At 36.8% G+C, this 12,295-nt stretch overlaps 2 protein-coding genes across 2 annotated transcripts in view; both read right to left on the reverse strand.

Moving 5' to 3' along the window:
* LOC307167219 (C3a anaphylatoxin chemotactic receptor-like) overlaps positions 1-5,929 on the reverse strand; it is a gene marked incomplete at both ends in the record, with an annotated part of 30,215 nt that extends 24,286 nt beyond the window's left edge. Inside the window, 3 exons of the mRNA XM_079886209.1 lie at positions 2,082-2,309; positions 3,208-3,440; positions 5,911-5,929. Coding sequence (XP_079742335.1) covers positions 2,082-2,309; positions 3,208-3,440; positions 5,911-5,929 — 480 coding nt within the window. The remainder of the gene's footprint in view (positions 1-2,081; positions 2,310-3,207; positions 3,441-5,910) is intronic.
* A 2-nt stretch (positions 5,930-5,931) lies between these two features.
* On the reverse strand, positions 5,932-9,345 carry LOC307167351 (C3a anaphylatoxin chemotactic receptor-like). The gene is made up of 2 exons (XM_079886384.1): positions 9,257-9,345; positions 5,932-8,033 (listed from the first exon to the last, which is right to left on the reverse strand). Exons 1-2 carry the CDS (start codon positions 9,258-9,260, stop codon positions 7,051-7,053), a joined length of 987 nt encoding a protein of 328 aa, XP_079742510.1. The 5' UTR covers positions 9,261-9,345; the 3' UTR covers positions 5,932-7,050.
* Between the last annotated feature and the right edge of the window lie 2,950 nt (positions 9,346-12,295).

A 12,295-nucleotide genomic window follows, 5' to 3' on the forward strand; every position in this document is an offset into this window, starting at 1 on the left:
GTCTTATCTAAAAACGTTAATTAAAACTTAACTCTGTATTCGTTAAAAATTAGGAAATAAAATATTTTAAATCAATATTTAATGTCCCTTAACTTACTTATGATGTAATGTACAAACAGACGATTGTTATCGTGAAATAAGCCCATAAAGTGTGATACAAGACTGTATGGACTTATATAACAACCTGCTGCAAATACATTATCCCTTACATGTAGCATCACAATCAATACACAATACAATACACCCTACAGTACAGAGTACTCAATACATATCGGATTTTGCTGGAAAAGCAGCACAGGTACAGGGCTACTACAGGCACGGCTGACGATTTCAGAAGTCGTTTTGTATTTCCCATCTTTGCCTCGTAATCTTCTGGGCTGAAATGTTCACTGCACATCCGATATCGCAAGAGTTTTTACTTTGGTGTATTTATATCCCAACCAATAGCGAGCAGCCATAACTGCAATCGCTCTGAATCATGTACTGGGAATCTGTGAAATGCTACTGGTGCATCTTCTTTTGACGCCCGCGCGCGTAACCTTACAGTTTTAAATAAGTTTAAGCATCCAGGGTAGATGCAGGCCTGAACCATTTTAAGCCTAATAAAAAATCTTAAGTATAGCTAAATCAAATAACTCTTCACGGAAATCCTGAGTGGAGTTTTGTTTTGCTCTGCTCTCTGGCTGCGCTGTCGCGTTCGTTCTACGTCACGACGCTTCCTACGCTACGTCCTACGTCATACGCCGGCATCCATCTCCCGTGAACGCGCGTCGACCGTTGCCGGAAGCCAGTTATTTTCATTTATAAAGTTTTAAATATGTATATTTTTACGACAAAACCGCACGGATTACCCTCAGAAGGCCTTATTACTTCGTTGGATTACTTTTGTGAAGGATGCATGCACATTTTTGGGACTTGAAGGAGGTGGAACCCATAACTTGACATTATAACCACTGAAAGATCTAAGACATTTTCTAAAATAACTGAAAATGTGTTCGTCTGAAAAATGATTGACATATGCATCTCGAACGGCTTGAGGGTGAGTAAATCATCGGTTTAATATAATTTTTGGCCGAACTATCCCTTTAAGTATACTTATACACACACACACACACACACACACACACACACACACACACACACACACACACAATAAATAAGTTGAAATAGGCCTAACTAAATCAGAAAATTATTGTTACTGTGTAGTCATTAATATTTGATTTAATGTTGCCTTTAATTGTTATATAAAAAAAATAAAGTTTATTGAAATAGTTATTTCTACATGGGATTTATTCAAACAATCTGCAAAGCAAAGACAATAAGCCTAGATTTCAGTATGTAGATAAACCCATGGAAATTAGATACAAATACCATCATTGTGCAGGCAAGGGAAGAGGAGCAGAGGATCTCCATTGCAGCAGATTTAGTTTATTTAGAAAAAAAAGAAAAAAAAAGAAAAAAAGAAAAAAAAGAAGGCAATCCAGGGGGCATGAATCAACATAACAGCTCCACAAACATAAAACGACAGTGTAAGACCAAGAGAAGTACCAAAATGAAGGCTTACATACATGGCTAAATGAGGAACCAAACAAGACTCAGGTGAAAACAAACAAGTAACCAATGAGTAACTATAGAAACCAACTAACAACAAAACAAAGGGGAAAGGAACAGGAAGACCGGAAGGAAACATGGGAACCCAAGGAAAAACAACATAAGAGTCCATATAAAGAACATACAGAAATCATACAAATACACAATACAATGACCAATTTCTGGTTAATCTGGTATATACATATTTGAAACTATATAAACTATAATCACTGGCTTCCAACGAAGGTCATACACGTGTTCACGAGAGAGTTAGGCGTATTCTAAACTAAGCTTACGCTATGCCTACGTCATACGTAAGGGATAATCTACATCCAGCCGGTGGTTCTCTCAAAATAACCCCTGACAGGGTGATTTGGACCCCAATGCGAAGCAGAGGCTGGATTTCTCTTGTAATATGGTTCTGGTTCCTGAATGTAATGAATGCACAGCGTTTGTTGTGCAGAAGGGGAAATCGTTTTCTGAGAGATGACTAAAGGCAGGCTGCAAGCAACTGACGCTAACCAAATAAGCAGGCAAATGATCCTTGCTTTCAGGACAGTTCGTTTGGTCCGGGACCACACCACCAACCAGGCGGACAGGCAGCGGTCCAGACTGATCGCTGTCAGCAGGAAGCAGGCAAACATATTCAACAAGGTGTTCAAGAAGCACATAAATTTACCAAAAGGCCAGTCGAACTCACGGTATTCGTGAATTATATTAATTAACGCCTGAATTTATAAAGCTGTATATAAAAAAAAAAATTCTGTGTGTTTTTGACTTTAAGTAGATGGTAAATAATGTTGAGATTATCAATTTCACTTTTGCACAACAAATAAATAGAAATTTTGGTATGTTGCAAATTTGCGACAGTGGGCATTTAGGGTAATTTTTTACAAAATGGAAAAATTTATAAAACACATTTTCCCATCTCAGGAATGTAGATTTTATTCATGGCACAAAGTAGTTAGAACTTATAAACTTTATACTTATAAACTTTGACAAATTAATGAATCTTGACAACAGCAAGAAACAAAACACTCTCCTACTCCCTAACATTGACAGTAGTTTTTATACATTCCATGTTACACTCTGTTTAACTCTTTCCTTGTTTCTCCAGTGCATACATTATATATTCTTATAGTGTTATATCCTAACATGCTATTTTTTGTGAAAAAAAAATACAGCATTATTATAATATGTAGCCATTAGCCCAATCCAGCCGTTATGGACCAATGTCGCAAATTTGCTACAAACAGAAATCTACAAAGTACGTAAAAAATATTCGTCACATGAAGTCTATATGAATAACATAGCTATAGAAGCAATCAATAAGCTGGTACATATTTTTATCTTAGCACAACTTAACTCATTTTGGGAAATTTCTCCACATTTGCGCACTTGATATGCGGATTTTGCAAAACAAAATATTAGCTTCGGTGACCCGGATGTAGTTCCCACTCCGACCGCTCCTACGAGAAACCAGTGCGTGCAAAATGTTCCTAGGTATGTATCGAATGTGCACAAACAGGCATTGGGGGAAAACAGGAAAACAAACTCGCCTGCAGTCTGAATGGAAGGGGTTTGTTGCAAATTCGCGACAGTGGGCGTTAAGGGGTTAAAGATCAGGAAAAATGAAAATAAGAAGTCTGCTACTGCCAGGTTCAGAAACCAGATGGTATTGACAGTGCTTTTCATTTTGAGGCCTGTGATGAAGATGACCAGTCCATTGCCAACAACACCAAGCACAAATATTATACAGTGGAGGACAATACTGATTTTCCTTAAGGAATTCACTGTGACAACGGCATTGCTGGTTGATGTTGTCATATTTGATGGGGCTACAGTTTGGTCTGAAGTAAAAAAAGACAATGGCTAGAAACACACACAGACAAGTATACATGCTCATTGTATTTCTAGATATTTCATTAGAAATGTGGAGTTCAACAGGATATTGCAAACTCTGTTAATTGAAACTGCTAGTAAGAATCACAGCTGTACTTACTCATTATGACTATATTTGTGGAAGAGGCTAAAACAAATATACCCCAAAATATTAACCAAAATCTTTTTAGCCAAACTATATCTGTAACTGAGCATTATCAACATTTGAGCCTGAATTTAAATAATTTTCAAAATACATAGGGTTAAAGAAACAAATTATAATCCACTTCATCAAGGAAGAAAATGTGAGAAAACTATGAAACTTTTTAACAAAAACTATACAAAGTGTAAATGAATTAAAATATAATGCAGAAACTGTTAAACATGCTAAACATTTAAACTTAAGAGAAAAGGCCAATAATCTTACCTTTTGTCTCTGTAAATAATTAAAAATGTGAGTTGATTGGAAAGCGGTCAGTACATATTTCTTTACTTATCATCCCTGATCACAGTTAAATATCCTTGTAAGGGGAAGAGAGAAGGGGGTGGGCTTTTCGCTTATCATATTCACTGGAAACTCAGAAATTGTGATTTCATAAGCAATTGCTTTCTGAAGTCTGTCCAAGGTCACTCTGTCATGGCTCATTAATGAGAAATTCAGGCGTTCGGCTCATTCTTAGGAAATAAACCAATTCTAATTACTCTAACATATTAGTACCAGTTTAATGTTTATTGACCTTTTTTTGTCTGGTTTATATTCTCTTTCAGCACCTGCTTTAGTAGTATTCGCCATAAGGCAAGGCAAGGCAAGGCAAGGCAAGTTTATTTATATAGCACATTTCATACACAATGGCAATTCAAAGTGCTTTACATAAAAGAAATTAAAATAATAAAAAGAAATAAGACTAATTAAAACAGTTAAGAAAAATAAAAAAAAATATAAAATACAGTACAGTACAAACAGTCGGACGAACATTGGCACAGTGCTCATTCAGTAAATGCATAGCTAAACAGATGTGTTTTGAGTCTAGATTTGAATGTGACTACTGTAGGAGCACGTCTGATCTCCTCTGGAAGCTGGTTCCAGCTGCGGCTGGCATAATAGCTAAAAGCAGATTCACCATGTTTAGAGTGAACCCTTGGTATTTCTAGCTGATATGATCCTAGTGATCTGAGTGATCTGTTGGGTTTATATTCAGTGAGCATATCTGCAATGTATTGAGGTCCTAGGCCATTGAATGATTTATATACCAGTAATAATACTTTAAAATCAATCCTAAATTTAACTGGGAGCCAGTGTAAAGACCTGAGGACTGGTGTGATATGTTCATATTTTCTAGTTCTGCTCAGAATCCTGGCGGCAGCGTTCTGTATGAGCTGCAACTGTCTTATGGTCTTTTTGGGAAGGCCAGTGAGGAGTCCATTACAATAATCCACCCTGCTGGTGATGAAAGCATGCACAAGTTTCTCTAAGTCTTGTCTGGAAACAAAGCATCTAATTCTTGCAATATTTTTCAGATGATAGTATGCTGATTTAGTTATTGCTTTGACATGACTACTGAAACTAAGGTCTGACTCTAGTGTCACACCAAGATTCCTGACTTGATTTTTAGTTGTTTGACACCTAGAGTGAAGGTATGCGTTCACCTTGAGAACTTCATCTTTGTTTCCAAATGCAATGACTTCAGTTTTGTCTATGTTTAACTGAAGAAAGTTTTGACACATCCAACTTTTGACTTCATCAATGCATTGGCACAGGGAGTCAATGGGGCTGTAATCGTTAGGCGATAGGGCTAAGTAGAGCTGTGTGTCGTCTGCATAGCTGTGGTAAGCAATTTGGTTCTTTCTCATTATTTGGCTCATTGGGAGCATATACAGGTTGAACAGGAGTGGCGCAAGAATTGAGCCTTGAGGGACTCCGCATGTCATGCCATAAGAGGAATTGTATTTTAGTAATGCCAATTTTCAATGTGTTATTGATTTTAGGTACTCCACAAACACACTTGGTGATTTATAGTGCTTATTCAGGGTTGGTAAACACTGCTCTTGCACAAGAAAGTTGCTCTGTTCACTTTGCAAGTCTGAAAATAAATAGTTCTGATCATGTGGTGAAGGATGGATAGATTGATGTATTTATGCTTCTGTATTTTATTTATTCTTATTATTAATTACAATAATTAGCCCATATAATATAGTCAGTGTTTGAGCTGCCCTTCAAAATATGGTTATTTGCAGTGTTAGGGAAAATAAATTTATTATTTATAAGTAAATAATTGCATTTCTTAGTTACTTTAATGAAAAGTAATGTGCTACTTTTGCATTACCTCTTCTCACCTGGGCTGTGCTTGCTTGCTTGTCTTTATTATTTTTTCAAATGTAAAAGTGCAAATGCAAAAGGAAATGCAAAATCATGCAGTAGAGGGCACAGCTCAAACAAACCTGTCATCTGTGCTGCCATTCTCGGATTAAAAAAAAAGAACGAAAGAAAGAAAGAAAATCTTATTTGTATGGTTTAATTGGATCATTGAAGGTCAACAGCAAAGACATTGGATACAAAAGTGAGATTAAATACATAAAGTATATTTGTGTTATTTAACGCATTTTTTCATAATATTCTGAGTTTGCATTTCAGTGTCATTATTTATTTGGATGAATACTGAATGTGTTTTTGTGCAAGTGAGATGAGTAAATGCATGTTCACATTTAGTCTAGAGCTACAATAGCATCATGTTCACACACAGCACACACAACATGGGGACAGGAGAGCTGTCAGTCAATACATGTGAAAACAAACTTGCATTACTTATTTGAACATCACCTGCTGCAAATTTAAAAGTAATGAATACTCTACTAGTTACTTGATTACTTTTCTGATTACTTTTTGACTTGCGTTACTTGCAATGAATTACACCCAACACTTATTATTTGTCATAATAAAAGCATGGTAAAGTTTAACACTGTGACTAAAAATGTTATTTGTATTTGTATACAAAAAAAGAGAAAGAGGAAGTTTTGGTAATTAAATAAACATAGTACTATATAAACATATAATAGTATACTAAATTAACAGTAGCCTATTGCAACGTGGCTTAAAGATTGTGTAAAACAAGTCAATGGAAAAGAAATACATTACAAATGTATGAAATATTTTCCCAAAGCCATAAGTATATAATAAAACATCTGTAGATTTCTCATACAAAGCATAAACAATACAAAACATTTTTATCATCCCAACCAGTTTAGACGCAACAACACTGACTCAACCAATGGCATGAGTTTGGGGTAGAGCTATCTGCTAGTCCAACCAATGGAAAACAAGGGGAAGAGAAACCTGCTTGAAATGGTATTTTAATGGTGCATGAATTACACCTTTGGATTGACTTTAGAACAAACAAGTCTTTGAATCACTGCTTATCTGACATGGGATGAGGGGTTCAAGGCGGCAAAATGGAAAGCTTCTTAATATGCTTTATTGGATCACTTCAGACTAATACAAGGAATGAATATCTCTGGGACTGATTTTCTAAAAGCATGTTTTGTTGTCCTGGCTGCTGCCAGTTGACGAGAAGGTTGTGTCGTTCATCTTGAGAACATTGATTCTGAAAGGCCTGAACAAGTGGAAGGGTGAGATGATCGGAAAGGCAGATGTTCTTCAGCAAACGCCGTCTCCAGCACCAGCAGTAGAGACTGTTTAAGCTTCGTCTTAAACTCCTCACACATGAACACATAGAGAATAGGGTTCAGACAGCTGTTGAGATGAACCAGGCAGTTTACGAAAGGTCCTATGTCATTTATTACTTTTTCAAAGTCACTCCACTTATTCTCCTTTGCAATTACGGAGGACAGCTGTTGAACATGAAAAGGAAACCAGCATATGAAAAAGGCCATGATCACAGATATGACGACCCGGAAAGGCTTAAGCTTCTTCCCCCTTTTGAGACGTTTGGCACGCACTCCGATAGCAATGTATGAGGATGCAATGATCAGGAAAGGGATGAGAAAACCCACCATAAACCTGTATATGACCAAAGACTTGAAGGGTTCTTCATAATAAATGCACCGGTTATTTTCTACAAAGCGGTTGATGACAAAGGGGATGCTGCAGAGGACCGATAAAACCCACACGAATGCACAGATGATCCTGGCTTTGACAAGAGTTCGTTTGTTTTGAACCCAAACAATCACCCAGGTGGACAGGCATCGGTCCAGGCTGATAGCAGTCAGCAAAAAAATGCTGGCAAACATGTTCAGCACCGCCACGAAGCTGACAAACTTGCACAAGAAGTCACCGAAATGCCAAGCCATCTTGTTAAAGGCATTAACAATGTAGAGGATGATGATTAAGATGAAGATGAAGTCTGCAATTGCCAAGTTGAGAAACCAAATGGAGTTGACGGTCGTCTTCATTTTGTAGCCAGTCACAAATATGACGAGCCCGTTTCCAACGATACCCAGAGCGAAGACGACAAAATATATGCATATATTGAAGATTTCAATGCTTGAAAAGGCTTCCATCTGAGTTGCATTGGTCCCATTCACTGCACTCAAAAAGGTTGCATTCGCTGCACAAAAAAAGAGAAAGCAAACTGTAAAAGAAAGTCATAACATTTCTGATTCTTTCTTTTGATTTTGAATTGGTTGAAAACTGAATTAGAAGGATTCATTCAGAAATCCAACTGATTCAGCAATCCGGTTGCAGCGGTTAACAGCTCACTGGAGTTGGAAATGAATGATTTTCAGTCTGTAAAATAATTTTGGTATAGTTATTACAGCTCTGATTTTAAGTATGAATCTTTATATTGTTGTTGAAATTAGAACCTTAGTTACCAGTTCATTGTTAATCATGCTCAAGATTAGGCTAAATTATATTTAATGAATAATCTAATTTTATTTGTCAGAATTATGGGGAATAAATGTTTGCAAATTTAGAGATTATGATAAAAGGAGTTGCTCAGTCTTACCATGATGCCACCAGGGAGCATTGTGTCCTATTCTCTATAACATGCATGATGTGTGTATCTTTTACGGAGTATTTTAACAAAAAAAATATGCTCTTACGCTTTTAAAAGAATAAACAAAAGTACTTATAACCCAACAAAGTATTTTTGCTGTCTACAGCTTAAATTGTGGCTGGTAGGTTAAAAGACTTTGTAAGCAAAATTTGTTGCACAATTCACATGCAACATAAGACCACAAAATTGAACATTGAAAAGACAAAATATAATTGTCCTGCTTTTCTGGTCTCATTAATGCTTTCAGCCAGTTTTGCATTTAAGCAAATACATTTTGCATTAAGCAGTAAATACAGTTGCAAATGACACATCCTTTCTGACCACAGCTTTTTAACCAATATTGACATACACGACATGTATTGCACACGTGACTGAAGTCTCAAAAACTAGCCAGAGATGCAATATATATATATATTTTTTTTTTTTATCTTAAAATAGTGGTTTACACTGATAAACAACAGCAGGGATGGATGATGAGATCTCTTTTTGACTTCTGTTGGATTAGAGTTTAAGCTTTTAACTCAGCGCCATGCTGCATAATCTTGTTCAAATCAACAATTCAAAGAAGTCAAGATAATGAACTAAACCAAGGGGTGGAGGAATAAAAAATGCATGTCATTTTGAAAAGGCATTGCAGAAAACATAAACTGCCCACATCACTCACTTCTTTTCACAAGGCATCTGTCTCAATAAAACAGAAATTAGCTTGCTATATAATATTAGTATAAACATAGTTATAGCCACAGGAATATTGCATAGATGTAGATTCTTACCCATTTTCAGTCCTTTCCTTCTGTTCTTTCTGCAGGTGTGTGTTATTAAAGCTCACAACAACGTCTTCACATGAACAATTGGTGGTTGTTTCCCCTCTTGTATGAAAGAGAAAGTGGGGTGGAGTGATGATGCAACAATATGCTTCTGTAGAAAACTATTTTGAATATCAGCTTTCAAAGGTTAAAGTTACAGTCTTCCATGGCAACCTACAATCGAATCATATACTTTATTAACATAATCCAGATAATAATTTTAAAAATACAAATGTTTATGACAACAGCAACTAAGAATTAAGGGCAGAGCAGATAATTAGTTCTGCACTTTGATATTGGTGTTTTGAGCATGATTATATAATATTATGTAAAAACAAATGCAAATTTGACGTGCCACATTCTGTTGATAATCTTTCTTCTTGAGTGTTTAAAAGCAGTACAGTGGATGCCATCTAGAGGCTATAATCTTCACTTTATTTTCTTCCTTTATAAATAAACCCTTCTTTGGCTTATTTAAACAAACAAAAATATATCTGCATGATGTATCTTTAACTTTAAACAATCTTTGAACTTGGAATTACAGTTCTTCTCATGCTAGGAAGAATAGCTTGTTGTAGGCTACTGCTCATTTGTAAGCCGCGTCTTTAGCTAAAAGCTTCTGCTAAACTAATAACTGTGAACTTATTAAAAGGCCAGATCTTTTAAGCCATTGAGTCTAGTTTATAATTTATCTTCGAAATGGAAAAAAGCACCATAAAAGAGGTCGATATGGCTCATGCACTGTAAATAGTCTTAAGTCAGTGACAGCATTGTAGAAGGAACAGACTTGTGCTTTTGGCCTCTTTATATTATGATACAAGCAAAAAAATGTGTATGTTACAAGCAAAAAAATGTGTATGTTAAGACCTAACATGAGAATCTGCAGAAGCTTTCAGAAAACAAGACACTAATTGTCATGGCAAAGTTCATTGATGCAGCAAGAATAAAGGGTATTAAGGCATGAAGCAAAAATATAATGCAAATACTGTTAAGATCACATCATTTCACTCGGAAAAGTAGTAATCATGCAATTATAACAGCAATTTTAAAGGTTTTCTATGTAACTTTTTTTTTTTGTCTGAATTTAGTTTTGTTATTATGTATTTTGTTAAATGTCCAATATTCAAACTGACATGACTATACCACAGTTTACCCTGACTCATCCTTGAAATCTATTGAAAGAGAACCCTTCCACTGTGATCTAGAATAAAATTAGTAATGTCAGTCATTCCTAGTTTCCTCATAAGTATAAATACTCAGGTTTTGCATTTTTAGCAGTAAAGGAATGACTGCAGCAGGTTACCAGGAACAAAACTGAATAGTTTTGAGGCTGTGATGCACGAATGGGAAATTTGTTTGGTCATGTTTACATAATGCTTTAGCAAACTATTTTGTGTCGTATTTCTATTTTTTTCTTTTAAAGCAATGTTTTGAGGGTTCTTATGATTTACAGTTTTTTTATCCGGTTCCCACAACGTGCAGCCATCTGGTCCTCCACCAGCTGGGCGATCTTCTCCAAGGTACCTGGCGGTGGCGCTGGATAGCCCTCGGTGGACGGCTCGACACTCATCGGTCGCCTGGTGGACGGCGACGGCTCCTCTGTACTGTAAACCCCAATGTTGTCATTAATAAAGAAATCAAGTTATCATAACTTAACATTACTTATGATAGCAAGTTTTGGCATAAAAAATTAAACAGGTGTGTTTAATGTACTCATTTGGCAGCAAAAATCTTCAGATTAAGTGTAAATTTCAAGTAATTTAAATGATTCTGTCTCTGTTTAATATGTTTGGTCGTGCCTGAAATTCTGCCTTGAGAATCATGTTCCCTTTCGAGAACTGTCTCTCGTATTGCGTAGCTATACGCTATGGGAACCCATTTTAAAATGCCGTGCTATCAACTTAAAACTTTGCCATTGACTATCACCTAGGGCTCGAAGCCCGAGGTTAATAGTAGAGCTAAAGTCAAATCCAAAGGGGGCCGGACCATTTTGAGCCCCACAGAGGGGTAATAAAAGGCTTGGGCTCCCCCGAGGCCAAGGCCTTTATACAAAAAGAACTTGAGCCTGCAGAGCAGGAACCTCTAAGTTATAAAATCTTACAAATGTGGACGGCGAGGACCAGCCGGTGGCTGCACAGATGTCTTCAATTGGTATACCACTGGACCAGGCTCAAGATGAGGCCATGCCTCTCGTGGAATGAGCTTTGATGCCAATGGGGCAAGGAAGGCCCATAGAAGCGTAGGTTAAAGTGATAGCGTCTACTATCCATCTGGAAGCCCTTTGGTGTGGCCACGAAGCATATAAAGAGCTGTTCTGACTGCCTGAATGGGGCAGAACACTCTAAATAGACTCTAAGGGCCCTAACAGGGCAGAGTAGAGACACATCTCTATCTTCTTCCGAAGGGGGAAGAGCTGATAGAGAAATGACCTGAGCTCTGAACAGAGTCAAGAGCACTCTGGGAACACAGCCATGCCTAGGCCTGAGGACAACTTTGAAGTCGTTGGGCCCGAACTCAAGGCAGGAAGTGCTCAACAGAGAGCGCTTGTAAATCACCCACACGCTTGACCAATGCTAGGGCTAGCAAAAGTGTGGTCTTCAGTGAAAAATACATTTTATCATACGTATTTCAAAGTTAAGGATTCACTAGTTTGAATATTGGAACAAACACTATAATAACATCTTAGTTGATAATTCAATATCCCTACTTTATTTTTGACAAAACATCCCATCTAAATATTTAACATGCTAGCCCTAGCATTGATGCTGATTTCCTAAAAGAGTTTGCAGACTTTCTCTCAGATCTATTGGTCAATGTCGATAAAGCATTAATTGTTGGAGATTTTAACATACACGTAGATAACACAAATGATGCGTTAGGGGCTGCGTATACAGATTTATTAAACTCCTTTGGGGTCAAGCAAAACGTCACTGGTCCCACTCATCGTCTTAATCATACACTAGATTTAATTATATCACATGGAACCAATCCAACCGATATAAATAT

The sequence above is a fragment of the Squalius cephalus genome (assembly GCF_949319135.1).
Source record: "Squalius cephalus genome assembly, chromosome: 11".
Taxonomy (NCBI): domain Eukaryota; kingdom Metazoa; phylum Chordata; class Actinopteri; order Cypriniformes; family Leuciscidae; genus Squalius; species Squalius cephalus.